The sequence below is a fragment of the Lonchura striata genome, chromosome 22 (assembly GCF_050655825.1).
Source record: "Lonchura striata isolate lonStrDom1 chromosome 22, ASM5065582v1, whole genome shotgun sequence".
NCBI classification, from domain to species: Eukaryota; Metazoa; Chordata; class Aves; order Passeriformes; family Estrildidae; genus Lonchura; species Lonchura striata.
In genome coordinates, this window is record NC_140724.1 from 3,256,661 (window position 1) to 3,284,039 (window position 27,379).

At 58.1% G+C, this 27,379-nt stretch overlaps 2 protein-coding genes across 4 annotated transcripts; both read left to right on the top strand.

Annotated features, from left to right (window-relative positions):
* Positions 1–356: 356 nt before the first annotated feature.
* POLR3D (RNA polymerase III subunit D) lies at positions 357–9,368 on the top strand. 3 transcript variants are annotated; one of them, XM_077789223.2, is made up of 9 exons: positions 357–416; positions 2,853–3,012; positions 3,132–3,175; positions 5,496–5,641; positions 5,718–5,845; positions 6,573–6,744; positions 6,828–7,075; positions 8,628–8,780; positions 8,962–9,368. In XM_077789223.2, exons 1-9 carry the CDS (start codon positions 376–378, stop codon positions 9,082–9,084), a joined length of 1,215 nt encoding a protein of 404 aa, XP_077645349.2. In that variant the 5' UTR covers positions 357–375; the 3' UTR covers positions 9,085–9,368. The 3 variants fall into 3 exon arrangements, with proteins under 3 accessions (XP_077645349.2, XP_085415296.1, XP_085415297.1); XM_085559170.1 differs by having other exon boundaries at positions 5,721–5,845; XM_085559171.1 differs by lacking the exon at positions 357–416 and having other exon boundaries at positions 1,592–3,012.
* Positions 9,139–27,122, top strand: PIWIL2 (piwi like RNA-mediated gene silencing 2). Its single transcript, XM_085559098.1, has 22 exons — positions 9,139–9,153; positions 10,102–10,603; positions 10,683–10,791; positions 11,131–11,259; positions 11,335–11,445; positions 11,668–11,785; positions 11,877–11,998; positions 12,105–12,185; positions 12,369–12,482; positions 12,589–12,777; positions 12,930–13,014; positions 13,132–13,218; positions 13,301–13,441; positions 13,526–13,639; positions 15,843–16,031; positions 17,731–17,832; positions 17,911–18,030; positions 19,739–19,827; positions 20,079–20,184; positions 21,086–21,339; positions 22,741–22,848; positions 26,235–27,122. The coding sequence occupies exons 1-22, from the start codon at positions 9,139–9,141 to the stop codon at positions 26,389–26,391; spliced, it is 3,042 nt and encodes a 1,013-aa protein (XP_085415224.1). The 3' UTR covers positions 26,392–27,122.
* The last annotated feature ends 257 nt before the right edge of the window (positions 27,123–27,379 follow it).

Genomic DNA, 27,379 nt, shown 5'->3' on the forward strand with positions numbered 1-27,379 from the left:
AGGGTGGGAGAACACCCCAAAATCCTCATTGCCCCCCAAATTTCTGCGAGGGGGTGCTCACGCATGAACCCCCTCTGTGGGGGTGCCGGCTGTGGGGCTGCAGAGGACCCTGAGGGGGTGGTCGCACTGCAGGAATCCCGTGAGGGTGTTAAATGAAAGGCTGAGTGACCCCCCAAAAATGTCCCCCCACAGCGCTGCCCCCGCTGCCCATTTGGAGAGCAGGGCGCTGCCCGTCACAAAGATGGCGCCGCCGCCTTCACACCGGCTCGGGCATTGCCAACCACAAAGATGGCAGCTCGTTGCCAAACCCGCCGTGCCCTCAGCAAAGATGGCGGCGGCAGCGTCGCCTCAGGAAGAGCGCGGCGTGAGTGACGCATGCGCAGTGGGGGCGGCGAGCCCGTGGCTGCCCGGGCAGGGTGAGGGGCGGCGTGGCGGGGCCGGGGGAGGATTTTGGGGGGTCCCGGGGGTCCTGAGGGGTGCGAGGAGGGGCAGCGAGCACGGAGGGGTCCCCCTGGGGGGCGGGGGGAGGGTGGGTCCGCTTTGGGGGTGCGCGAGGGGGTGGGAATGGCGGGGAGAGGGGGACGCGGAGGGGGCAGGGGGCGCAGGGGGGTGAGGCCCGTGAGGGGCGGGGGGCGCTGCCAGGGGGTTTTGGGGTTTTGGGGGGCCGGGGGTGGCTCATGGGGGTCCGAACCCCCGGGGAGGGGCGTGAGGGGGTGCTGGGGGGAACGGGGGGGCTGGGAGCCCCGGGGAGGGGGGAACAGGGGTCCTGTTTGGGGTGTATAGGGGACAAGGGGTCCTGTTTGGGGTGTAAGGGGTGCAAAGGGTCCTGTTTGGGTCCTGTTTGGGGTGTGTGGGGGATAAGGGGTTCTGTTCGGGGTGTAAGGGGTGCAAGGGGTCCTGTTTGGGGTCTATAGGGGACAGGGGGTCCTGTTTGGGTCCTGTTTGGGGTGTGATGGGGACAAGGGGTCCTGTTTGGGGTGTGTGGGGGATAAGGGGTCCTGTTCGGTGTGTAAGGGGTGCAAGGGGTCCTGTTTGGGGTCTATAGGGGACAGGGGCTCCTGTTTGGGTCCTGTTTGGGGTGTGATGGGGACAAGGGGTCCTGTTTGGGGTCTATAGGGGACAGGGGCTCCTGTTTGGGTCCTGTTTGGGGTGTGAGGGGGACAAGGGGTCCTGTTTGGGTCCTTTTTGGGGTGTATGGGGGACAAGGGGTCCTGTTTGGGTCCTGTTTGGGGTGTGTGGGGTGCAAGGGGGTCCTGTTTGGGTCCTGTTTGGGGTGTGTGGGGGACAAGGGGTCCTGTTTGGGGTTTATGGGGGGCTGAGACCCCCAGGGAGGGGGACAAGGGGTCCTGTTTGTGGTGTATGGGGTGCAAGGGGTCCTGTTTGGGGTGTGTGGGGGACAAGAGGTCCTTTTTGGGGTATATGGGCGGCTGAGACCCCTGGGGAGGGGACAAGGGGTCCTGTTTGGGGTGTAAGAGGTGCAAGGGGTCCTGTTTGGGGTGTGGGGGGGGATAAGGGGTCCTGTTTGGGTCCTGTTTGGGGTGTATGGGGGATAAGGGGTGTGTGTGTGGTGTGTGGGGTGCTGAGACCCCTGGGGAGGGGGCTACACGTGGACCCTATTTGGGGGTGCAGGGGGGTCATTTGTGGGGTTTGCATAGGACTGAGCCCATTTCGGGGTTCATTATTGGGATTTGAGCAGAACTGAGCCCACTTTGGGGTTGGTTATTGGGATTTGTGTAGAACTGAGCCCTGTTTGGGGTCTGTTACTGGGGTTTATGTAGAACTGAGCCCACTTTGGGGTTGGTTATTGGGATTTGTGTAGAACTGAGCCCTGTTTGGGGTCTGTTACTGGGGTTTATGTAGAATTGAGCCCAGTTTGGGGTTCATTATTGAGGTTTGTATAGAACTGAGCCCAGTTTGGGGTTGGTTATTGGGGTTTGAGCAGAACTGAGCCCAATTTAGGATCCATTATTGGGGTTTGTGCAGAACGGAGCCCAGTTTGGGGTTCATTATTGGGATTTGAGCAGAACTGAGCCATATTTGGGGTTCATTATTGGGTTTTATGTAGGGCTGAGCCCAGTTTGGGTTCCGTTCCTGGAATCTGAGCAGAACCAAGCCCAGTTTGGGGTTCATTATTGAGATTTGTGTAGAACTGAGCCCAGTTTGAGGTCCATTATTGGGGTTTATGTGGGACTGAGCCCAGTTTGGGTTCCGTTCCTGGGATTTGAGCAGAACCGAGCCCAGTTTGGGGTCTGTCACAAACCGAGCCCAGTTTGGGGTCTGTTACAAACCGAGCCCATTTTGGGGTTCATTACTGGGATTTGAGCAGAACTGAGCCCACTTTGGGGTTGGTTATTGGGATTTGTGTAGAACTGAGCCCTGTTTGGGGTCTGTTACTGGGGTTTATGTAGGACTGAGCCCAATTTAGGATCCATTATTGGCATTTGGGTAGAACTGAGCCCAGTTTGGGGTCTGTTACTGGGATTTGAGCCAAACCGAGCCCATTTTGGGGTTGGTTATTGGGATTTGTGTAGAACTGAGCCCTGTTTGGGGTCTGTCACAAACCGAGCCCATTTCGGGGTCTGTTAAAAACCGAGCCCACTTTGGGGTCTGTCACAAACCAAGCCCATTTTGGGGTCTGTCACAAACCGAGCCCATTTCGGGGTCTGTCACAAACCGAGCCCACTTTGGGGTCTGTCACAAACCAAGCCCAGTTTGGGGTCTGTCACAAACCGAGCCCATTTCGGGGTCTGTCACAAACCGAGCCCATTTCGGGGTTCATTCCTGGGATTTGAGCAGAACCGAGCCCATTTCGGGGTGCAGCCCCCAGCCCTGAACCCTCGCCCTGCCCGCAGGATGGCCGAGGGTGGCTCTGGCAGCTCGGGCTCGCCGGGCAGCGCCCGCCCGGGGCTCCGGGGGGTGCTGGGCCGGCGCCCCAGCGCCGCCCCCCAACTCGGCCCCGGCCGCCTGCCCTCCATCCGCTCCCGCGACCTCACCCTGGGCGGCGTCAAAAAGGTGAGACCCCCCTTTTCCCCCCAAAATTGGGGTCACTCCCCATCCCCAGCCAGGGTTTGGGGTGGTGACAAAGCCCAGGGTGGATTTTGGGGTGATTTTTTTTTCCTCTCTGCCCACAGAAAACCTTTGCCCCCAACATCATCAGCAGGAAGATCAAGGAGGAGTGAGTGGACATCAGGGGGGTTAAAAAAGGGGGGATGGGGATGGTTTTGGGGGGCTGGAGCGTTTTTGGTGGGGGGGAGGTTGTGGGGAGTGGAACTGGTTGGGTTGGAGAAGGGAGGAGTGGAAGGGGATCCATGGAAATATCCCAAATATCCATGGAAATGGCTGAGATATCCCAAAAGTTCGTATAAATATATCAGAATTTCATATAAATATCCTGAATATCCATAGAAATATCCCAAATATCCTTGGAAATGGCTGAGATATCCCAAATATTCATATAAATGTATCAGAATTCCATATAAATATCCTGAATATCCATAGAAATATCCCATATATCCATGGAAATGGCTGAGATATCCATGGAGATATCCCAAATGTTCCTATAAAAATCACAGCATTCCATATAAATATCCTGAATATCCATAGGAATATCCATGGAAATATCCCAAATATCCATGGAAATATCACAGATATCTATGGAAATTCTCAGGAATTTGTATAAATATCCCAAATATCAATGGAAATGTCTAAGATATCCCAAATGTTCATATCAATATCTCAGAATTCCACATAAATATCCTGAATGTCCATAGGAATATCCATAGAAATATCTCAAATATCCATGGAAATGGCTGAGATATCCATGGAGATATCCCAAGTATTCATGCAAATATCTCAGAATTCCATATCCATGGGAATATCCATAAAAATATCCCAAATATCCATGGAAATGGCTGAGATATCCATGGAGATATCCCAAATGTTCATATAAATATCTCAGAATTCCATATCCATGGAAATATCCATAGAAGTATCCCAAATATCTATGGAAATGTCTGAGATATCCTAAATGTTCATATAAATACCTCAGAATTCCACATAAATATCCCAAATATCCATGGAAATTCTCAGAATTCCGTATAAATAACCCGAATATCCATATAAATATCTCAGAATTCCATATAAATTTCCTAAATATCCATATAAATATCTCAGAATTCCATATAATTATCCCAAAAGTGCCTCCGGGTGCTGTCCAGGGATCTCCTCCCAAGCCCCCGGGTCATGGCAGGGCCATGGGGCAGGGCTGAGGCTGACGTGCCCCCTGTGCCTCCTGTGCCCCCCGTGCCCCCTGTGTACCCCATTCCCCCCGTGCCCCCCATTCCTCCCGTTCCCTACATTCCCCCCAATCCCCCCATGCCCCCTGTGCCCCCATTCCCCCCCATTCTCCCCATGCCCCCAATGCCCCCATGCCCCCCGTTCCCCCCATTGCCCCCTGTGTCCCCCATGCCCCCTGTTCTCCCCATGTCCCCCGTGCCCCCCATGTCCCCCCCATTCCCCCCATGTCCCCCCCCTGCCCCCCATTCCCCCCGTTCCCTTCATTCCCCCCATGTCCCCCCCATTCCCCCCATGCCCCCCATTCCCCCTTTGCCCTCCGTTCCCCCCATGCCCCCCGTTCCCCTGTGCCACCCATGCCCCCTGTCCCCCTCCTTCCCCCTGTGCCCCCCGTGCCCCCCGGTCCCCTCATTCCCCCCATTGCCCCCCATTCCCCCTGTGTCCCCTTTCCCCCCGTTTGTGCTCCCTGTTCCCCCCGTGCCCCCCGTTCCCCCATGTCCCCCCCGTGCCCCCCATTCCCCCTGTGCCCCTCATTCCCCCCATTGCCCGCATGCCTCCCCTTCCCCCCGTGCCCCCTGTTCCCCCCATGCCCCACATTCCCCCCATGTCCCCCCTGTGCCCCCTGTCCCCCCCGTGCCCCCCGTGTCCCCCATTGCCCCTGTGCCACCCATTCCCCCTGTGCCCCCCGTTCCCCTGTTCCCCCCATGTCCCCCCTGTGTCCCCCATTCCCCCCGTGTCCCCTATTACCCCTGTGCCACCCATTCCCCCTGTGCCCCTCGTTCCCCCTGTGCCCCCATTTCCCCCATGCCTCCCCTTCCCCCTGTGCCTCCCGTGCCCCCATTCCCCCAATGCCCCCCAATGCCCCCCATTGCCCCCGTGCCCCCCATTCCCTCCATGTCCCCCGTTCCCCCCATTCCCCCCATGTCCCCCATTCCCCCTGTTCTCCCCACGTCCCCCCATTCCCCCCATGCCTCCCCTTCCCCCTGTGCCTCCCGTGCCCCCATTCCCCCAATGCCCCCCATTGCCCCCGTGCCCCCCATTCCCTCCATGTCTCCCGTGCCCCCCGTTCCCTCCATTCCCCCCATGTCCCCCATTCCCCCACGTTCCCCCTGTGTCCCCCATTCTCCCCATGTCCCCCACGTTCCCCCTGTGTCCCCCATTCTCCCCATTCCCCCCGTTCCCCCCATTGCCCCCGTGCCCAGGCCCCGCGAGGACGTGTCGGTGAAGAAGGAGAAGAAGGAGCGCGAGCGGCAGCGGGACGGGCACGGCCGGGGCCGCAGCCGGCCCGAGGTCATCCAGTCCCACTCCATCTTCGAGCAGGGCCCTGCTGAGATGATGAAGAAGAAGGGTAAGGGCAGCTTCCCGCTGGGGTTTTTTTGGGGTGTCCGGCCTTGGGGTGACCCCGGGCTGCTCCATGTCCCCAGCAGGCTCCTGGGACAGGGCCGTGGACGTATCCGACTTCGGCCCTTCCCACATCATCAACATCAAGAAGGAGAAGAGGGAGACGGACGAGGAGACCAAGCAGATCCTGCGGATGCTGCAGAAGGACGATGTCAGTGGGCCTGCAAGGGGGTGGCTTTGGTGTCACCGGGCGGTGATGAGTGTCCCTTGTGTCCCTGGGCAGTGCTGAGTGTCCCTTGTGTCACCATGGCAGTGCTGGGTTTCCCCTGGCAGTGCTGGGTGTCCCCGGGCAGTGCTGAGTGTCCCCTGCCTGTCCCAGGGCAGTGCTGGGTGTCCCCTGGCAGTGCTGAGTGTCCCTGGCAGTGCTGAGTGTCCCCTGAGTCACCAGGGCAGTGCTGGGTGTCCCCTGGCAGTGCTGAGTGTCCCTGGCAGTGCTGAGTGTCCCCTGAGTCACCAGGGCAGTGCTGGGTGTCACTTGTGTCACCATGGCAGTGCTGGGTTTCCCCTGGCAGTGCTGGGTGTCCCCTGGCAGTGCTGAGTGTCCCTTGCCTGTCCCAGGGCAGTGCTGGGTGTCCCCTGGCAGTGCTGAGTGTCCCTTGCCTGTCCCAGGGCAGTGCTGGGTGTCCCCTGGCAGTGCTGAGTGTCCCCTGCCTGTCCCAGGGCAGTGCTGAGTGTCCCTGGCAGTGCTGAGTGTTCCCTGAGTCACCAGGGCAGTGCTGGGTGTCCCTTGTGTCACCATGGCACAGCTGAGTGTCCCCTGTGTCCCTGGCAGTGCTGGGTGTCCCCTGGCAGGGCTGGGTGTCCCCTGGCAGTGCTGGGTGTCCCTGGCAGTGCTGGGTGTCCCTGGCAGTGCTGAGTGTCCCCTGTTGTCCCCACAGTTCCTGGATGACCCGGGGCTGAAGAACGACATCCGGAACAAGCCGGTGCAGCTGCCCCTGGCCCACTCGGGGTGGCTCTTCAAGGAGGAGGCGGCCGAGCAGGAGGAGGCGCAGCCGTGGCTCCCTGCCTCCAAGGAGGAGAAGATGGAGCTGGACGTGCCGGCGGTGAAAGGTGGGCTGGGCCGGGCTGGGGACACGGCGGGGACGAGCTGGGGGTGTCCCCCTTTTCCCCGTGCCCACGCAGCCCCTGTGCAGTGAAGGAAGAGCCGCGGGAGGAGGAGCCCAGGCCCGCCCAGCCCAAGGGGCCGCCCGGCTTCCCGCGGGCCGTGGCCGCGGCCGAGCTGCTGCAGCGGCTGAGCCTGGCGGCCGAGGAGGAGCTGCTGTTCCTGCAGCTCCCCGACACCCTGCCCGGCCAGCCCCCCAGCCACGACACCAAACCCTGCAAAGCCGAGCTGCACAGCGAGGACGGCCAGGTGCTGCTGGTGAAGCAGGAGAAGAGCCAGGTAGGGCCACGCTCGGGGTGTCGCCTCAGCCCATCCCCTTCGGTGGAGTCATCTCTGCCAAGCCCACGAGGATGTTGCCCCATCCCATGGTGTTCCTTCCAGCCATGGTGTCCCTCCATGCCGTGGTGTCACTGTCCCCCCATCCCCTGGTGTCCCTCCATTCCGTGGTGCCCTTTCCAGCCATGGTGTCCCTCCATTCCGTGGTGTCACTGTCCCCCCATCCCGTGGTGTTCTTTCCAGCCCATCCCATGGTGTCCCTCCATCCCATGGTGTCACTGTCCCCCCGTGGTGCTGTCCCATCAATCCCATGGGCTGATCCAAATCCCCTGGGTTGATCCCTGTGCTGTGATCCCAGTCCAGTGGGGCAAACCCAGTCCTATGCTGTGATCCCAGTCCCCAGAGCTGATCCCATGGAGTGATCCCAGTTCTGTGCTGTGGACCCAATCCTGAGGGCTGATCCCAGTCCCCAGAGCTGATCCCAGTCCCGAGGGCTGATCCCAGTCCCCAGAGCTGATCCCAGTCCCAGTGAGCTGATCCCAGTCCCCTGAGCTGATCCCAGTCCCCTGAGCTGATCCCAGTCCCCAGAGCTGATCCCAGTCCCAGTGGGCTGATCCCAGTCCCAGTGAGCTGATCCTAGTCCCCAGTGAGCTGATCCCAGTCCCATGGGGCTGATCCCAGTCCCATGGGGCTGATCCCAGTCCCAGTGAGCTGATCCCAGTCCCCAGAGCTGATCCCAGTCCCCAGAGCTGATCCCAGTCCCATGGGGTTGATCCCAGTCCCCAGAGCTGATCCCAGTCCCCAGGGCTGATCCCAGTCCCAGTGAGCTGATCCCAATCCCGAGGGCTGATCCCAGTCCCTGGGGCTGATCCCAGTCCCAGTGAGCTGATCCCAGTCCCAGTGAGCTGATCCCATTTCCCAGGGCTGATCCCAGTCCCAGTGAGCTGATCCCAGTCCCGAGGGCTGATCCCAGTCCCAGTGAGCTGATCCCAGTCCCATTGAGCTGATCCCAGTCCCCAGGGCTGATCCCAGTCCCATGGGGCTGATCCCAGTCCCCAGGGCTGATCCCAGTCCCCAGAGCTGATCCCAGTCCCCAGGGCTGATCCCAGTCCCCAGTGAGCTGATCCCAGTCCCCAGGGCTGATCCCAGTCCCATGGGGCTGATCCCAGTCCCCAGAGCTGATCCCAGTCCCCAGAGCTGATCCCAGTCCCAGTGAGCTGATCCCAGTCCCGAGGGCTGATCCCAGTCCCAGTGAGCTGATCCCAGTCCCCAGAGCTGATCCCAGTCCCCAGAGCTGATCCCAGTCCCATGGGGCTGATCCCAGTCCCCAGAGCTGATCCCAGTCCCAGTGAGCTGATCCCAGTCCCGAGGGCTGATCCCAGTCCCCAGAGCTGATCCCAGTCCCCAGAGCTGATCCCATTCCCCAGGGCTGATCCCAGTCCCATGGGGTTGATCCCAGTCCCCAGAGCTGATCCCAGTCCCATGGGGTTGATCCCAGTCCCCAGAGCTGATCCCAGTCCCCAGGGCTGATCCCAGTCCCGCTGTGCCCTGGCAGGAGGCGAAGCAGGCTGAGAACACCTGCACCCTGGCCGACCTCCCCGAGGGCCAGGTGGGGAAGCTGCTCATCCGAAAATCAGGAAAAGTGCAGCTGGTGCTGGGCAAGGTCACCCTGGACGTGACCATGGGCACCCCCTGCTCCTTCCTACAGGTATGGAAGTGATCCCGGCACCCAATTTCGGGGGGTTTCACCCCAATAAAACCCCTCAGGCCATCGTGCTGGCTCTTGGGCATCCCTCCCCTGTGAGAAGGGTGGGGAAGGGTCCTGCTGGATGTCGCAGGGGTTCCTGTGGCAGGGGGCTGCTCAGGGCTGTTTGTGCCCCCTGGGACAGGAGCTGGTGTCCGTCGGCATCGGGGACAACCGCACGGGCGAGATGATCGTGCTGGGCCACGTCAGGCACAAACTCGTCTGCTCCCCGGATTTCGAGGCTCTCCTGGAGCACCGGCACCGGTAGCCGAGGGGGTCCCAGCCCCCTAAAACCCCCGGGAGGGACCCTCAGCCCTTCCAGATGTGCCTTTGGGACGTGGGGAGGGGGCTGGGGCAGCTGTGGGGCAGAGCCAGCTCCTGCCAGCCCCGCAGGGTGTCCGGCTGTGTGCCCCGCACCCATGGCTTCCCCCCAGTGCCAAACGGGGAGCTCGGGGTGTGGGGGGTCCTGGTGTGTCCCCCCAGCCCTGTGGTGGGAGCAGGACAAACGTCCTGGGGGAAAAACCTGGAATAAAAACCTCTTTTGCTGTGTCAGTCTTGTTCTGTCACCTCTGCTGGGCCCTGCCAGGCCTTGGGGTGGCCGCAGCGGGTGGGGGGCACTGGGTGGTCCCCACGCTGTCCCGGGGGGTGACAGGGCTGCCAGCGTGGAGCTGGAGCTCCCTGGGTGGCACCAGCCCCTGGGAAGGGAGCAGGGATGGGGGGCACTGAGCCCTGGGCAGGGCTGGGCCTGCACTGCCCCTCTCACCTTGATCTCCCGCCCCTTCCCATCTGAAACCCCCCCACACCTGAGCTTGCCCTCCCAATTCCGTGTTATCCCACATTCCTGCCCCAAACCATCCCATCCCATGGATCCCATCCCATCCCACCCCATGGATCCCATCCCATGGATCCCACCCCATAGATCCCATCCCATCCCATGGATCCCATCCCATGGATCCCATCCCATCCCACCCCCACCTTCCTGTCCCATTTTACCTCTCCAATTCCATCTCATTCCCCCTCCTGCCCCATTGCATCCTTCCTTTCCCACCCCATCCCATTTTACCCCCAAATTTCACCTTAACCCTCCCCTGCCCGTCCTATATTTCCCCTTTCCTGCCCATCCCATATTGCCCCCAAATTCCACCTTATCCTTTTCCTGCCCATCCCATATTTCCCCCGTTCCCACCCCATCCCATTTTACCCCCAAATCCCACCCCAACCCTCCCCTGCCCGTCCCATTTCCCCCCCAATCCCGTATCCCCCCCACCCCTTCTCTCCCCCATAGTTTCTGCCTTCCCTCCAGTTTAATTTGCATAACCCCGCCCACTCTCCTCTTGACCACGCCCCCTCTCCTCTTGGCCACGCCCCCTTTCCCCACTCCCGCCCTTTCGGGGAGGCGGGGTCGGGGGCCCCGCGGTGTGGGCGTGTCCTCGGCGGCGGCCAATCAGCGCCGCGTCCGCGCGCGGGCGGGGCGGCGCGTGCGCTCGGGGCGGCGGCGGCGGCGTGGCCGCGGCTGAGGGCGCGCCTCGACGGGGCGGACCGGGACCCGAACCCGAACCCGAGCCCGAGCCCGCCGGGCCCGGACACGAATCCAGACCGGGACCCGGATCCTCCCGCCATGGACCCGCCGCGGCCCTTCCGCGCAGCCGGGCCCGCCGCGGCCCGGGGGCTCCGCGGGCTCGCCGCCTTGTCCGCCCGCCCGCCCTGCCCCGGCCGCGCGGCGTCGCCGCTGCCCGCGCTGTTCCGCGGGCTGGGCCTGCACGAGCGGCCCCTGGAGCGGCCCCTGGGTGGGTGCCGGTGCTGAGGGGGCGCCGAGGGCCGCGCGTGGGTCTCGCGGAGCCGCTCACGGCGGTGCTGCTCCCGCAGGCCGGGGCGGCGGCGCTGGCGATGGGACGGCTGCGGTTCCGCCCGGCCCGGTGCGGCAGGAGGAGGAGGATGAAGGGGCGGCGCTGGCCGCGCTCCCCACGCGTGGGCAGTGAGTCCCCCACGGCCCTGAACCCTCAGCGCCCACCCTCCTCCGGCTCCTCCATCCATCCATCCTTCCTGTCCCTCCTGTCTTCTGCCCCATTCCTTCTCCCCTTCCATCCCCCTGCCCCCATATATCCGCCCTATTCCCTCTGTCTCCCCACCTCCCCTTCCCTCTCCCTTTATCCCAAAACTCGGGTGTTTCGAGCCCCCAGGCTGCTGGAGAAGCAGGAGCAGGGAGGTTTTTGGGGGGGGTTTCGGGCTCGTCGCTGGGGGTTTGCAGCCAGGCCACCCCCAGTGTGTCCCCAGCGTGTGCCAGGGCTCACCGCAGCCCGCCCTGGGGACGCAGGATCCTGTGGAAAGGCAGAGGGGCCGCGCTGCCCACCCAGCCTGGACCAGCCGCCCCGTGCCCACCCAGCCCGCAGCCCTGCCCGCTGCCCGTGCCCGCCCCGGAGAGCCCCTCAGCTGCTGCCAGGCCGTAAGCGATGCCCCCAGCCCCCCATTTTGGGATCTGGGTGCTGCTGGCTCGCTGCTGAGCCCCCGTCCCTCGCAGGGCGCAGGGCACCAAGGCGGTGGCGAAGGGAGCCGCCGTCCACGTGGGGCTGAACTTCGTGAAGATCCACTGCCAGAACGAAGCTGTCTACCAGTACCACGTCACCTTCAGGTGATATCGGGGGGCAGGGGTCCCCCACAGCCCCTCAAGGGTCCCCCACAGCCCCTCGAGGTTGGGGTGTCCCCTGGCAGAGCCCTCTGCGTCCCCATGAGGTGGAGCGGCCCCGGCGCGTCAGAGAGCTCTGGGGTTTTTGCCCTCGTGGGGGATTTTTGGGTGGGCTGAGTGAGGTCTGGGGGAGGCAGAGGAGGGAGAAGAGCCCCTGTGTGCCCCCAGCCCCGAGGTGGAGTGCAAGGCTGCCCGCTTTGCCATGGTGAAGGAGCAACGCGCTGTGACCGGGGACGTGATAGCCTTCGACGGCTCCATCCTCTTCCTGCCCATCCAGATCCCCAAGGTAAGGGGTGGGGGGGGGGAGGTCTCCCCTGCTTTGGGGGTACAGGGGTGCCCCTGTTTTGGGTGGGAGAACCCCTCTGGCCCTGCCAAAGGTCAGCCTGAAGGCTCAGAGGAGCAGCGACGGGCAGGAGATCATCATCAGCATCCAGATGACCAAAATCCTGGAGCCCAGCTCGGATCTCTGCATCCCCTTTTACAACGTGGTGTTCCGCAGGTGAGGGGCCACAAAGACCCTCCCCGAGCCCAAGGAGGAGACCCCTTTCCTCCTCCTTCCTGTCAGTCCTCATCCAGCCCTACTTTCCCTGCTTTTCCTTCCTTAGAGTGATGAAAATCTTAAATATGAGCCTGGTTGGGAGAAATTTCTTTGAGCCTGCCCAGGCCACCACCCTGCAGAAATACAGGTGGGTGCTGGCACTTTGCCTTCCCACAGGATCATCCCTGTTTCCCTGGAAACTGGGAAGCGTTCCCAGGTCGGCCTGACTTTGGAGCAGCTTGCTTGGAGTAGTTGGGAAGTGAATCGCTGAGTTTTGGGAGCTGCTTGGCTGCTCCAAGTTTAAGCCAGGCCTCTTTCCCTCCGGACGCAGCCTCCATATCTGGCCGGGCTACGCCGTCAGCATCGGGAGGAAGGACGGCGGGCTCTTCCTCATGGTGGACTCCATCCACAAGGTCATCCGCAGCGAGTCCGTGCTGAGCGTGATGTGAGGAAAGCAGCAAAACCCCCCCAGAGCCGGGGGGGGACGAGGGTGCTGCAGGAGGTGGGGTGGCACTGGGGGGGAGCATGCCGTGCCTCTTCTCTTTTCCCAGGCAAACCATCCACTCGCAGAGCCAGAGGACGTTCCAGGACGAGTGCATCAAGCAGCTGGTGGGGAGCGTGGTGATGACACGCTACAACAACCGCACCTACCGCGTGGACGACATCGACTGGGACAAGACCCCCAGGGACACTTTCACCCTGGCCAGCGGGCAGGAGATCACCTTTGTGGACTACTACAGGTGAGGAGGAGCTGCTGGATCACGCTGTGGGAATGGGCTGATGCCAGGTTGGGGGGAGTGGGAGCAGGGAGGGGGTTTGGGGCTGGGTGTTCTGCAAGATCCGTCCCAAAGCGAAATTCCAGGGGGGGTGTGATAATGTTTTTTTTTTCCAGCAAGACCCACGGGATCACCATCAGGGAGCTGGACCAGCCCCTGCTCGTCCACAAGCCCAAGGAGAAGCAGATGCCAGAGGGGAGGGTGAGCGGGCATGGAGATCCACGGGCTGCTCTGGCCTCCTGCAGCCCCTGGGCAGAGCAGCTATTCCCAGCTATTCCCAGCCCCTGGAATGCTGAGGGTGCCTGTCCCTCCCTGCAGCCCCAGCTGAAGATGGTGCTGCTGGTACCAGAGCTGACCTTCCTCACCGGCCTCTCCGACCTCCGCAAGAACAGCCGCATGCTGAAGGTCAGAGCGTGTCTCGTGCCCTGCTCCCGCTTTTCCCGAGGCTTCGGGAGCCCTGCCTCACCTCCGGGTGTTGCTCCTTCAGGAGGTGACGTGGGAGATGATCCAGAACCCCCAGCAGCACTACCAGCGCCTCGCCGGCCTCCTGCGCCGCATCCGCGACAGCGCCGAGGCGTCCCGGGAGCTGCAGGGCTGGGGGCTGCTCCTGGACACGGATATCTACAGGGTGAGGAAAGCCTGCGGGGCTCCCCGCCTCCCCCTGCCCACCCGGGGCAGCACAGGCAGCTCTGGAGCTTCCCCCTCTGCCCAGACCCAGGCTCACATCCTGCCCACGGAGAGGATCAACCTCCGGCACCGCTCCTTCCTCCCCACCGAGGAGCTGGGCTGGCACCGCGAGGTGACCAAGGAGGTGCCCATCGCCGTGGTGAGCAGAGCCTGCCCTGCTGGGGATGGCTGGGATGGGTTTTCCCGAGTGCTGGGCCCTGTGGCTGGGCTGCTTCCAGCACAAACCCTGCCCTGGTTTGTGCTGGATGGGAGCTCCAGCCTGTTTTTCCCCGAGGAGTTGGAGGTATGTGGCTGTGGTGTCTGTTTCCCGCCTCGTCCCAGGGTGGAGGGAGCCTTCCACAGGCAGGACCTGGATGGAATTCAATCCAAATTTCCTTTGGGCTGCTTTTCCTCTCCCAGATTCCCCTCTGTGTTCCAAATTTCTCTAGGGTCACTTTCCTTCTCCCAAATTTCCCTCTCCCAAACTCTCTGCTGTGCTCCAGGTTCCTCCAGGCCCAGTTTTCCTCTCCCAAATTCCCCTCTGTGCTCCACGTTTCTCTTGGGCCACTTTCTTTCTCTGAAATTCCCCTCTGTGCTCCAGATTTCTCTAGGGTCACTTTTCCCAAATTCCCCTCTGTGCTCCAGGTTCCTCTTTGTCCAAATTCCCTCTCCCAGATTTCCCTCTCCCAAATTCCCCTCTGTGCTCCAGGTTTCTCTAGGCCCAGTTTTCCTCTCCCAAATTCCCCTCTGTGCTCCAGGTTTCTCTAGGCCCAGTTTTCCTCTCCCAAATTCCCCTCTGTGCTCCAGGTTTCTCTAGGCCCAGTTTTCCTCTCCCAAATTCCCCTCTGTGCTCCAGGTTTCTCTTGGATCACTTTCCTTCTCTCAAATTCTCTGTGCTGCAAGTTCTTCTTTGCCCAAATTTCCCTCTCCCGAATTCCTGTCTGTGCTCCAGGTTTCCCTTGGGCACTTTCCCTCTCCCAAATTCTCTGTGCTGCAGGTTCCTCTTTGCCCGAATTCCCTCTCCCAGATTTCCCCCTCCCAAGCTCTGCTGTGCTCCAGGCTCCTCCAGGCCCAGTTTCCTTCTCCCACTGTGCTCCAAATTCCTCTAGGGTCACTTCTCCCAAATTCCCCTCAGCTGCAGGTTCTGCTTTACCCAAATTCCCTCTTCCAAATTTCCCTCTGTGCTCCAGGTTCCTCTAAGCCCACTTTCCCTCTCCCAAATTCCCCTCTGCTGCAGGTTCCTCTTTGCTTGAATTCCCTCTCCCAAACTCTGCTGTGCTTAGGTTCCTCCAGGCCCAGTTTTCCTCTCCCAAATTCCCCTCTGTGCTCCAGATTTCTCTAGGGTCACTTCTCCCAAATTCTCTGTTCTGCAGGTTCTTCTTTGCCCGAATTCCCTCTCCCAAACTCCCTGCTGTGCTCCAGGTTCCTCCAGCCCACTTTCCCTCTCCCAAATTCTCCCCTCCCAAACTCTGGTGTACTCCAGGTTCCTCCAGGCCCAGTTTTCCTCTCCCAAATTCCCCTCTGTGCTCCAGGTTTCTCTAGGGTCACTTTCCCTCTCCCAAACTCCTTGCTGTGCTCCAGGTTCCTCCAAGCCCAGGGTTTCTCTCCCAAGCTCCCCTCTGTGCTGCAGGTTCTTCCAAGCCCACTTTCCCTCTTCCAAATTCCCCTCTGTGCTGCAGGTTCTTCCAAGCCCACTTTCCCTCTTCCAAATTCCCCTCTGTGCTGCAGGTTCCTCTAAGCCCAACTTCCCTTTCCCAAATTCCCTCTGTGCTCCAGGTTCCTCCAAGCCCAGGGTTCCTCTCCCAAACTCCCCTCTGTGTTCCAGGTTCCTCCAAGCCCAACTTCCCTTTCCCAAATTCCCTCTGTGCTCCAGGTTCCTCCAAGCCCAGGGTTTCTCTCCCAAGCTTCCCTCTGTGCTGCAGGTTCTTCCAAGCCCACTTTCCCTCTTCCAAATTCCCCTCTGTGCTGCAGGTTCCTCTAAGCCCAACTTCCCTTTCCCAAATTCCCTCTGTGCTCCAGGTTCCTCCAAGCCCAGGGTTCCTCTCCCAAACTCCCCTCTGTGCTCCAGGTTCCTCCAAGCCCACTTTTCCTCTCCCAAACTCCCCTCTGTGCTCCAGGTTTCTCCAGGCCCACTTTCCCTCTCCCAAATTCCCCTCTGTGCTACAGGCTCCTCTTTGCCCAAATTCCCTCTCCCAAGTTTCTCTCCCAAACTCTGCTGTGCTCCAGGTTCCAGGCCCACTTTCCCTCTCCCAAACTCCCCCCTGTCCTCCGTAGCTTCCTCCTCTCCCCCCTGGGGATCCCCTGCATGGACTGGGAGCCGCAGCAAGGCCCCCAAACCCCGGCCTGTCCTGCTTTCCTCCCAGATCTCCATCAGCTCCTGGCTCCTGGTCTATCCCAAGCGGCTGCAGCACCTGGCCAAGGAGCTGCTGGCGGCCGTGAGGAGCAGCTGCGGGGCCATGGGGATGCAGGTGGGGCAGCCCTTGGTGCAGGAGCTGCGCGACGAGCGCATCGAGACCTACGTCAGGGCCATCCAGGGCTCCCTGGGCAGCCAGGTGAGTGTGGGAGTCCACAGATTCGGGCAGGTGAGCAGAGGGACATCCCTGGGGGTGTTTGGGCAGCCAGGTGAGCAGAGGGACATCCCTGGGGGTGTTTGAGGGACATCCCTGGGGTGTTTGGGCAGCCAGGTGAGCAGAGGGACATCCCTGGGGTGTTTGGGCAGCCAGGTGAGCAGAGGGACATCCCTGGGGTGTTTGAGGGACATCCCTGGGGGTGTTTGTGCAGCCAGGTGAGCAGAGGGACATCCCTGGGGTGTTTGGACAGCCAGGTGAGCAGAGGGACATCCCTGGGGTGTTTGAGGGACATCCCTGGGGGTGTTTGAGGGACATCCCTGGGGGTGTTTGGACAGCCAGGTGAGCAGAGGGACATCCCTGGGGTGTTTGAGGGACATCCCTGGGGGTGTTTGGGCAGCCAGGTGAGCAGAGGGACATCCCTGGGGTGTTTGAGGGACATCCCTGGGGGTGTTTGGGCAGCCAGGTGAGCAGAGGGACATCCCTGGGGTGTTTGGACAGCCAGGTGAGCAGAGGGACATCCCTGGGGTGTTTGAGGGACATCCCTGGGGGTGTTTGTGCAGCCAGGTGAGGAGTGGGAACATCCCTGGGGTGTTTGGGAAGTGGGAGCCCATGTCAGCTTCATCCAGGGCTCCCTGGGCAGCCAGGTGGGCAGAGGGACATCCCTGGGGGTGTTTGAGGGACATCCCTGGGGGTGTTTGAGGGACATCCCTGGGGGTGTTTGTGCAGCCAGGTGAGCAGAGGGACATCCCTGGGGTGTTTGAGGGACATCCCTGGGGGTGTTTGAGGGACATCCCTGGGGGTCTTTGGGAAGTGGGAGCCCCTGTCAGGTTCATCCAGAGTTCTTTGGGCAGCCAGGTGAGCAGAGGGACATCCCTGGGGATGGGGGATCTTTGGGAAGCTGGGATGGAGCCCCTGTCAGGTTCATCCAAGCTCTTTGGGCAGCCAGGTGAGGAGCGGGGACATCCCTGGGGTGTTTGGGCAGCCAGATGAGCAGAGGGACATCCTGGGGATGGGGGAATCGCTGGGAATGTGGGATGGAGCCCATGTCAGCTTCATCCAAGGTCTTTGGGCAGCCAGGTGAGCAGAGGGACATCCTGGGGATGGGGGAATCACTGGGAATGTGGGATGGAGCCCATGTCAGCTTCATCCAAGCTCTTTGGGCAGCCAGGTGGGCAGAGGGACATCCCTGGGGGATCTTTGGGAAGGTGGGATGGAGCTGACATCAGGGCCATCCAGAGTTCTTTGGGAAGCCAGGTGAGGAGCGGGGACATCCCCGGGGATTTTTGGGCAGCCAGGTGAGGAGCAGGGACATCCCTGGGGGATCACTGGGAAGCACCTGGGGGTCTCAACCTGCAGAAGAAGAGACTCAAGGGGACCCCATTTTTCCCTAAAAATCCATGACAGGAGCATGAGGTCAGCTGGGGCTGGGAACAAAGGGCAGGACAAGAGGGAACAGCCTCGAGCTGTGCCGGGGGAGGCTCAGGTTGGACACCAGGAGGAATTTTTAAATTTTTTCATGGAAAAAGGTGGTTAAAGACTGGAATGAGCTGCTCAGGGGGGCGGTGGAGTCCCCATCCCTGCAGGTGGGGACGTGGCACGTGGGTTGTTGGTGGCCTTGGGCTTGACTCAGAGCTCCAGGGGGGCTTTTCCAACCTGAACAATTCCATTTTTTCCCCCTCAGGACAAGGTGCAGCTCCTCCTGTGCATCATCCCCGGCGGCCGGGACGACGTCTACGGGGCCATCAAGAAGCTTTGCTGCGTGCAGACCCCTGTGCCCTCCCAGGTGGGCTGGGACCCCCATTCCTGGGGATCCAGGGCTGTCTCCAGCCTCACTTTTTCCCTGTTTTTTCCCTCCCCTCAGGTCATCAACGCCCAGTCCCTCACGGGCCATCCTGGCAAGATCAGGAGCGTGGTGCAGAAGGTTCTGCTGCAGATGAACTGCAAGCTGGGCGGGCAGCTCTGGGGGGTTGATATCCCACTGGTAAGACAGGAAAAAACCCCGGGATGAGCCTGGGAGCTCTGGAGGGGCTGGGTTGCTGTGGGGGAGTTGGGTTATTGTGAGCACAGGATGGATGAAGCAGCTGGAGAATCGGGGTTGGCTTCTCTGGGGTGCCTTGGAGCTGCAGGGATCCAAGCCTGGAGGTGTCTGACTTATCCCTAAATCCCACCCCGGGTGTTTTTTGCCCCTTCCAGAAGCAGCTGAGGGTTGTTGGCATGGCTGTGATCCCTAGATCCCACCTTTCCACCCTCTAGAACCATTTCACAGTTGTTGCCCCTAAATCCCACCTGCCTTTCCATCCTCCTTTATCCCTCATTCCCAATTCCTTTCCCCTTTTCCAGCAGGAGCTGATTGTTGTGGGCATGGACATTATCCCTAAATCCCACCTCTGTTTCCTGCTCCATTATCCCTATATCCCACCTGCTTTTCCACCCTCCATTATCTCTAATTCCCATTTCTTTTCCCCCTCTCCAGAAGCAGCTGATGGTCCTGGTCATGGACTTTGTCCCTAAATCCCACCTGCCTTTCCCTGCTCCATTATCCCTAAATCCCATCTCTGTTGCATCTCCAGAAGCAGCTGATGGTCATGGGCATGGATATAACCCCTAAATCCCACCTCTGTTTCCCTGTCTGATGGTCCTGGTCATGGACATAATCCCTAAATTCCACCTTTTTTCCTGTCTCCAGAAGCAGCTGATGATCATGGGCATGGACATTGTCCCTAAATCCCACCTCTGTTCCCTCTCCAGAAGCATCTGATGGTCCTGGTCATGGACATTATCCAAAATCCCCCCTTTTTCCCTCTCCAGAAGCATCTGATAGTGGTGGACATGGACACTAACCCTAAATCCCACCTCTATTTTCTGCTCCATTATCCCTAAATCCCAGCTCTGTTCCCATGTCTGATGGTCGTGGTCATGGACATTATCCCTAAATCCCACCTTTTTCCCTCTCCAGAAGCAGCTGATGGTCCTGGTCATGGACACAATCCCTAAATCCCCCCTTTTTCCTGTCTCCAGAAGCAGCTGATGGTCGTGGCATGGATATAATCCCTAAATTCTACCTTTTTTCCTGTCTCCAGAAGCAGCTGATGATCATGGGCATGGACATTATCCCTAAATCCCACCTTTTTCCCTCTCCAGAAGCACCTGATGGTCCTGGTCATGGACAGTATCCCTAAATCCCCCCTTTTTCCCTCTCCAGAAGCATCTGATGGTCCTGGTCATGGACACAATCCCTAAATCCCCCCTTTTTCCCTCTGCAGAAGCAGCTGATGGTGGTGGGCATGGACATTGTCCCTAAATCCCACCTCTGTTCCCTCTGCAGAAGCAGCTGATGGTTTTGGGCATGGACACAATCCCTAAATCCCCCCTTTTTCCCTCTCCAGAAGCAGCTGATGGTCCTGGTCATGGACACAATCCCTAAATCCCCCTTTTTTCCCTCTCCAGAAGCATCTGATGGTCCTGGTCATGGACACAATCCCTAAATCCCCCTTTTTCCCTCTGCAGAAGCAGTTGATGGTGGTGGGCATGGACACAATCCCTAAATCCCCCTTTTTCCCTCTCCAGAAGCATCTGATGGTCCTGGTCATGGACACAATCCCTAAATCCCCCCTTTTTCCCTCTGCAGAAGCAGCTGATGGTGGTGGTCATGGACACAATCCCTAAATCCCCCCTTTTTCCCTCTCCAGAAGCAGCTGATGGTGGTGGGCATGGACGTCCACCACAGCAGGAGCCAGGGGATGCGCTCAGTCATCGGCTTCGTGGCCAGCATGAACCAGTACGTGGCTTCCTGGCGAAGTGGGGGAAGTTTTCCTGCTCTGCCCTGGCGATTTTTCAGGATTTCCCACCCCAAAACCCCTTTTCCTTGGCCGGGAGCGGGGTGAGGGTGCTGCTGTCCCCGAGCTGGGCGTGGGGAAGGGGCTGGGAATGCTGAGCCAGGGTGGCTTTGGGGTTGCACAGGAGCTCGGGGGGATTTTTCCTGGTGCTGGGGGGGTTCCTCCAGGCTGCTCCTTCCCTTTCCATCCCCAGCATCCTCACCAAGTGGTACTCCAGGGTGGTTTTCCAGATGCCCCACCAGGAAATCGCAGACAGCCTCCGCCTCTGCCTCTCCCAAGCCCTCAAGCGCTTCTACGAGGTGAGGCCAGCCAAAACCACCCTCCTGTGGCTCCACGTTCCCCCAAAAACAAGGGGAAAACCTCCCAAAATTCCAGCCTGGGAGGAGCAAAGCTTCCCTGGCAGCCTTTGGACTGGATGTGGAGCTGGGACAGCTCGTCCTTATCTGTTTGCTCGGAGGGAAGCGCCACGTTTCAGCTCCCAGAGGCCTGTCCCTTGTCCCCAGAGTGACAAAAGCAGCCCGGGACAGGGCAGAGGGCAGGGAAAATCCCAACCTCATCCCTGGAAGTGTCCAAGGCCAGCCTGGGATAGTGGAAAGTTCCTTACCCATGGCAGGGGTGGGATGGTCCCATCCCCTGGGGTGGCTTTGAGGTCCCTTCCAACCCAAACCATTCCAGGATTTTTTGATTTTGTTTCCTCATCTGTGGGTGCTGCAGGAGCAGCCCTGCACGCTGGGAATTTGGAGGGACAGGGATGGGTGGGATGTGGGGAAGGAATTCCTGGCCTGGGATGGAATTCCCAGGGAATCTGTGGCTGCCTCATCCCTGGAAGCATCCAAGGAGCACCCTGGGACAGTGAGAGACCCCTGCCCACGGAATGAGATGATTTTAAATCTCCTCCCCACCCAAATCAATCTGGAATTTTGTGATTAATCCAAACACCCCCCTCCCCACCCAAATCAATCTGGAATTCCATGATTAATCCAAACACCCCCCAAACCCACCCAAATCACTCTGGAATTTTGATTAATCCAAACACCTCCCTCCCCAAACCCACCCCACTGCGGGCTGAATTCCCAGCTCCACCCCAACACCCAAACTTCTCCCAACCAGGGAATATTTTCCCAACCTCCCTCAGCTCATCCCTGTGCGTGGCAGGGGAGGTAAAAACGAGCTGATTTTACCCATTTTTTCCCCCTTAAGCTGAACCACTCCCTGCCCATGAAGATCGTGGTGTACAGAGACGGGGTGTCCGACCCCCAGCTGGACACGGTGCTCAAGTACGAGGTGCCCCAGCTCCAGAAGAGCTTCCAGACCTTCCAAAATTACCAGCCCAGCCTGGTGGTGGTCGTGGTGCAGAAGCAGCTGAGCACCAACTTCTACTGCCAGACAGGAGAGGAGCTGGTGTCCCCTCCCCTGGGCACCGTCATCGACCACGGCATCACCAGCTCGGGCTGGTGAGAGGCAGGGCTGGGGCTGGGGGGGAAAATCGCCCTGGGGAGGGATAAAAATCACCACCGAGGGGAAAAAAATAACAAAAATTGGGTGTAAACAAAGCAGAGGAGGAAATGCCCCCAGGGTGGGGAAAAAAATCTGCCCTTGGGGTGAAAAAATGGATGGAAAAGCACCCAAAGGTGTAATAAAGAACCTCAGACAGGAGAGGAGCTGGGATGGGGGGAAAAAATCACCCCCAAGTGGAAAAAAATACAAAAATTTGGTGTAAACAAAGCAGGAGAAAATGCCCCCATGGTGGGGAAAAAAATCTGCCCTTGGGGTGAAAAAATGGATGGAAAAGCACCCCAAGGTGTAAAAAATAAAAGTAAAAATAGCCCAGGGTGTAAAAAAGAACTTCAGACAGGAGAGGAGCTGGGATGGGGCAAAAAACACCCTGGGGAGGGATAAATTTAGCCCTGAGGGGAAAAAAATAACAAAAATTGGGTGTAAACAAAACAGAGGAGAAAATGCCCCCAGGGTGGGAACAAAAAAACTGCCCTCAGGGTGAAAAAATGGATGGAAAAGCACCCCAAGGTGTAAAAAATAAAAGTAAAAATAGCCCAGGGTGTAAAAAAGAACCTCAGACAGGAGAGGAGCTGGGATGGGGGGAAAAAATCACCCCCAAGTGGAAAAAAATACAAAAATTTGGTGTAAACAAAGCAGGAGAAAATGCCCCCATGGTGGGGAAAAAAAATTCACCCTCGGTGTGGAAAAAATGGATGGAAAAGCACCCCAAGGTGTAAAAAATAAAAGTAAAAATAGCCCAGGGTGTAAAAAAGAACCTCAGACTTTGGGGTGTAAAAACACCTCGAGTGCAAAAAAAAAAATGGTTATAAACCCACCCCAGCGTGCAAAACAAAACCCCAGAGTGAAAGAAAAACGGTGGCAAAAACACCCCAGGGTGCAAAAAACAATGCAAGTGGAGTGCAAAAATTAAAATAAAATGCAAGTGGAATGCAAAAATTAAAATAAAATGCAAGTGGAGTGCAAAAATTTAAAAAAAAATGCAAGTAGAGTGCAAAAATTAAAATAAAATGCAAGTGGAATGCAAAAATTTTAAAAAATGCAAGTGGAGTGCAAAAATTAAAATAAAATTCAAGTGGAATGCAAAAATTAAAATGCAAGTGGAGTGCAAAAATTTTTTAAAAATGCAAGTGGAGTGCAAGTATTAAAATAAAATGGAAGTGGAGTGCAAAAATTTAAAAAAATGCAAGTGGAATGCAAAAATTAAACCTTTGTGGTTCAAAATCACCATTCTGGGGTGAAAAATCCAGCCCAGTCTGGGGTTCCCAGTGCCCCGAGGTACAAAAATGTTAATTTTGGGGTGGAAAAGAAATGAAAATGTTCTTTTTTTGTGCTTGCAGGCAGGATTTCTTCCTGCTGGCCCATCACTCCCGGCAGGGCTGCAGCATCCCCACGCGCTACATCTGCATGTGCAACACGGCCAACCTCAGCTCCGAGCACCTCCAGAGGTGAGGGGGGTCCTGGCACCCCAAAATCCTGCCGGGGGAAGGGGAGAGACCCTCCAAACAGCCAGGGGAAATGCAGGAGTTCCTGAGATCCTGCAGCACCCCAAAATATTCCACAGGGAAGGGGAGAGAACCTCAAAATCATCCAGGGGAAATGCAGGAGTTCCCGAGATCCTGCAGCACCCCAAAATATTCCAGAGGGAATGGGAGAGAACCTCAAAATCATCCAGGGGAAATGCAGGAGTTCCTGAGATCCTGCAGCACCCCAAAATATTCCACAGGGAAGGGGAGAGAGCCTCAGAATAATCCAGGGGAAATGCAGGAGTTCCTGAGATCCTGCAGCACCCCAAAATATTCCAGAGGGAAGGGGAGAGAACCTCAAAATCATCCAGGGGGAATGCAGGAGTTCCTGAGATCCTGCAGCACCCCAAAATATTCCAGAGGGAATGGGAGAAACCCTCAGAATAATCCAGGGAAAAAGGGAGGAGGCCCTGGACTCCTGAGATCCTGCAGCACCCCAAAATATTCCAGAGGGAAATGGAGAGAACCTCAAAATCATCCAGGGGAAATGCAGGAGTTCCTGAGATCCTGCAGCACCCCAAAATATTCCACAGGGAAGGGGAGAGAACCTCAAAATCATCCAGGGGGAATGCAGGAGTTCCTGAGATCCTGCAGCACCCCAAAATATTCCACAGGGAAGGGGAGAGAACCTCAGAATTATCCAGGGGAAATGCAGGAGTTCCTGAGATCCTGCAGCACCCCAAAATATTCCAGAGGGAAATGGAGAGAACCTCAAAATCATCCAGGGGAAATGCAGGAGTTCCTGAGATCCTGCAGCACCCCAAAATATTCCACAGGGAAGGGGAGAAACCCTCAGAATAATCCAGGGAAAAAGGGAGGAGGCCCTGGGTTCCCGAGATCCTGCAGCACCCCAAAATATTCCAGAAGGAATGGGAGAGAACCTCAGAATTATCCAGGGGGAATGCAGGAGTTCCTGAGATCCTGCAGCACCCCAAAATATTCCAGAAGGAATGGGAGAGAACCTCAAAGTCATCCAGGGGAAATGCAGGAGTTCCTGAGATCCTGCAGCACCCCAAAATATTCCACAGGGAAGGGGAGAGAACCTCAGAATAATCCAGGGAAAAAGGGAGGAGTGCCAGAGTTCCTGAGATCCTGCAGCACCCCAAAATATTCCAGAGGGAATGGGAGAGAACCTCAAAATCATCCAGGGGAAATGCAGGAGTTCCTGAGATCCTGCAGCACCCCAAAATATTCCACAGGGAAGGGGAGAGAACCTCAGAATTATCCAGGGGAAATGCAGGAGTTCCCGAGATCCTGCAGCACCCCAAAATATTCCACAGGGAAGGGGAGAGAACCTCAAAATCATCCAGGGGGAATGCAGGAGTTCCTGAGATCCTGCAGCACCCCAAAATATTCCACAGGGAAGGGGAGAGAACCTCAGAATTATCCAGGGGAAATGCAGGAGTTCCTGAGATCTTGCAGCGCCCCAAAATATTCCAGAGGGAATGGGAGAGAACCTCAAAATCATCCAGGGGAAAGGGTGGGAGTCCCAGAGCCCCCCAAAATCCTGCAGGGGGAAGGGGAGAGACCCTTCAAACAGCCAGGGGGAAAGGGAGGAGTGCCAGAGTTCCTGAGATCCTGCAGCACCCCAAAATATTCCAGAGGGAATGGGAGAAACCCTCAGAATAATCCAGGGAAAAAGGGAGGAGGCCCTGGGTTCCCGAGATCCTGCAGCACCCCAAAATATTCCAGAGGGAATGGGAGAAACCCTCAGAATAATCCAGGGGAAAAGGGAGGAGGCCCTGGGTTCCTGAGATCCTGCAGCGCCCCAAAATATTCCAGAGGGAATGGGAGAGAACCTCAAAATCATCCAGGGGGAATGCAGGAGTTCCTGAGATCCTGCAGCACCCCAAAATATTCCAGAAGGAATGGGAGAGAACCTCAGAATTATCCAGGGGAAATGCAGGAGTTCCTGAGATCCTGCAGCACCCCAAAATATTCCAGAAGGAATGGGAGAAACCCTCAGAATAATCCAGGGAAAAAGGGAGGAGGCCCTGGACTCCTGAGATCCTGCAGCACCCGAAAATATTCCAGAAGGAATGGGAGAGAACCTCAAAGTCATCCAGGGGGAATGCAGGAGTTCCTGAGATCCTGCAGCACCCCAAAATATTCCACAGGGAAGGGGAGAAACCCTCAGAATAATCCAGGGAAAAAGGGAGGAGGCCCTGGGTTCCCGAGATCCTGCAGCACCCCAAAATATTCCACAGGGAAAGGGAGAGAACCTCAGAATTATCCAGGGGAAATGCAGGAGTTCCTGAGATCCTGCAGCGCCCCAAAATATTCCAGAGGGAATGGGAGAGAACCTCAAAATCATCCAGGGGGAATGCAGGAGTTCCTGAGATCCTGCAGCACCCCAAAATATTCCACAGGGAAGGGGAGAAACCCTCAGAATAATCCAGGGAAAAAGGGAGGAGGCCCTGGGTTCCTGAGATCCTGCAGCGCCCCAAAATATTCCAGAGGGAATGGGAGAGACCCTCAGAATCATCCAGGGAAAAGGGCAGGAATCCCAGAGCCCCCCAATATCCTGCAGCACCCCAAAATATTCCAGAGGGAAGGGGAGAGACCCTCAAAACCATCCAGGGGAAAGGATGGGAATCCCAGAGCCCCCCAATATCCCACAGTTCCCCAAAATCCTCCCTGAAGAAAGGGAGAGACCCTCAAAATCGTCCGGGGGAAAGGGCAGGGGTCCCAGAGCCCCCCAGAACAGGGACAGCTGGGAGCAGGTTCCAGGAGGGATCTGAACCTGGATTTATCCTCTTTCCTGGAATCCCAAATCCCATTTCTCCCTGTTCCAGTTGGGATCTGGACCTGGCTCCATCCTCATTCCCAGCAATCCCAAATCCCATTTCTCCCTGTTCCAGGAGGGATCTGGACCTGCATTCCCAGCAATCCCAAATCCCATTTCTTCCTGTTCCAGTTGGGATCTGAACCTGCATTCCCAGGGATCCCAAATCTTGTTTCTTCCTGTTCCAGGAGGGATCTGAACCTGCATTCCCAGCATTCCCAAATCCCATTTCTCCCTGTTCCAGGAGGGGTCTAAACCTGGATCCACCTGCATTCCCAGCATTCCCAAATCCCACTTCTCCCTGTCCCCAGGCTGACCTTCAAGCTGTGCCACCTGTACTGGAACTGGCCGGGCACCGTGCATCCTTCTCCTTTCCTGGAAATCCCAAATCTTATTTCTCCCTGTTGCAGGAGGGATCTGAACCTGCATTCCCAGCATTCCCAAATCCCATTTTTCCCTGTTCCAGTTGGGATCTGAACCTGCATTCCCAGCATTCCCAAATCCCATTTCTCCCTGTCCCCAGGCTGACCTTCAAGCTGTGCCACCTGTACTGGAACTGGCCGGGCACCGTGCGCGTCCCTGCCCCCTGCAAGTACGCCCACAAGCTGGCCCTGCTGGTGGGCCAGGTCCTGCACCACGAGCCCAGCGCCCACCTCTGCGAGCAGCTCTTCTTCCTCTAACCTGCCAGGACCCCAAACCCCGGATGGAACTGGGAAACCCGGCATGGAGCTGGCCCTGCACCCACAAATCCGGGATGGCGCCCGGAATTCTGCTCCCCGCCCGCCCCTCTTTGCCCCCCGTGCCCAGGGGGGTCCCCTCAATTCCCAGTTCTGGTGTTAATTTATTCTTTCTCTGTTCATTTTGGGGATGCTCGGGGATTGCAGCAGCATCCCGGGGGCTGTGGGGTTGTAATTTTGGGATTTCATCCCCGTGGGGGTGAACCCCAAGGGAAATCCTGCTGCCTTCCAGCCCTCCCAGTAACGGGGGTTGAGTTGAGCCCCAAAAATGCTGCTGCTCCCACAGCTCATCCCCGTGCAGCTGCTGGATGGAATCCCAACAATTTCAGGGTTTTTTCCCCCCACCCCCCTCGAGTTTTTTGCATTTTTATGCGGGTTCAAAGTTGTTTTGTTTTTTTCCTGGGTTTTTTCGAGCTGCTGTCGAACAAAGCAGCTCCAGTTTGGCCACTTCTCCCGTCCTTGAGGAGCCACTGCTTTTCCAAGGAGAATTCTTTGTGGATTCAGGTCATTCCCCCAGGGAAAAGTTGGAGTTTTCACCTATTTTAGGTGCATTTTTTTGGCCTTGCTTGAGCCAAGTTGGAATTCCCTCCTTTTCCTCTTGACTGTAACCTGGTTTTTTTTTTTTTGGTTCATTCCAATAAAATCGTTGCTGCCAGCCGCTCCCTCGTGGATTTTTGGGGGGATGCTGGTGGTCTCACCCTGCCCCAAATTCCTGGGGGACCCCCCGAGGGGGGTGACAGCGGCGCTGCCACCGGGGCTGTCCCCTCCTGCCCCGGGTTAATCATTTATTTCTCTTTATTTGCCAACCCCGCGGACTTTGGCAGCCACGGCCCAGCCCGGGGTGGGATTTAGGAACAAATCCCCACCCGTGGGGTGCTGGGCTGAGATTTTGGGGTCCCCCAGCTCAGCCTGAGCCCAGCCAGGAGGATTT

What these genes read in the sequence shown, in the direction of transcription:
- POLR3D (XM_077789223.2), top strand. Translation starts at nt 376, where the DNA reads ATGCGCAGTGGGGGCGGCGAGCCCGTGGCTGCCCGGGCAGG. An exon ending in CCCGTGGCTGCCCGGGCAGG is followed by an intron (nt 417 to 2,852) that starts GTGAGGGGCGGC and finishes CCCTGCCCGCAG; the next exon opens with GATGGCCGAGGGTGGCTCTG. An exon ending in GGATGCTGCAGAAGGACGAT is followed by an intron (nt 5,846 to 6,572) that starts GTCAGTGGGCCT and finishes TTGTCCCCACAG; the next exon opens with TTCCTGGATGACCCGGGGCT.
- PIWIL2 (XM_085559098.1), top strand. An exon ending in CAGTACCACGTCACCTTCAG is followed by an intron (nt 11,446 to 11,667) that starts GTGATATCGGGG and finishes GTGTGCCCCCAG; the next exon opens with CCCCGAGGTGGAGTGCAAGG. An exon ending in AGCTCCGAGCACCTCCAGAG is followed by an intron (nt 22,849 to 26,234) that starts GTGAGGGGGGTC and finishes CCCTGTCCCCAG; the next exon opens with GCTGACCTTCAAGCTGTGCC.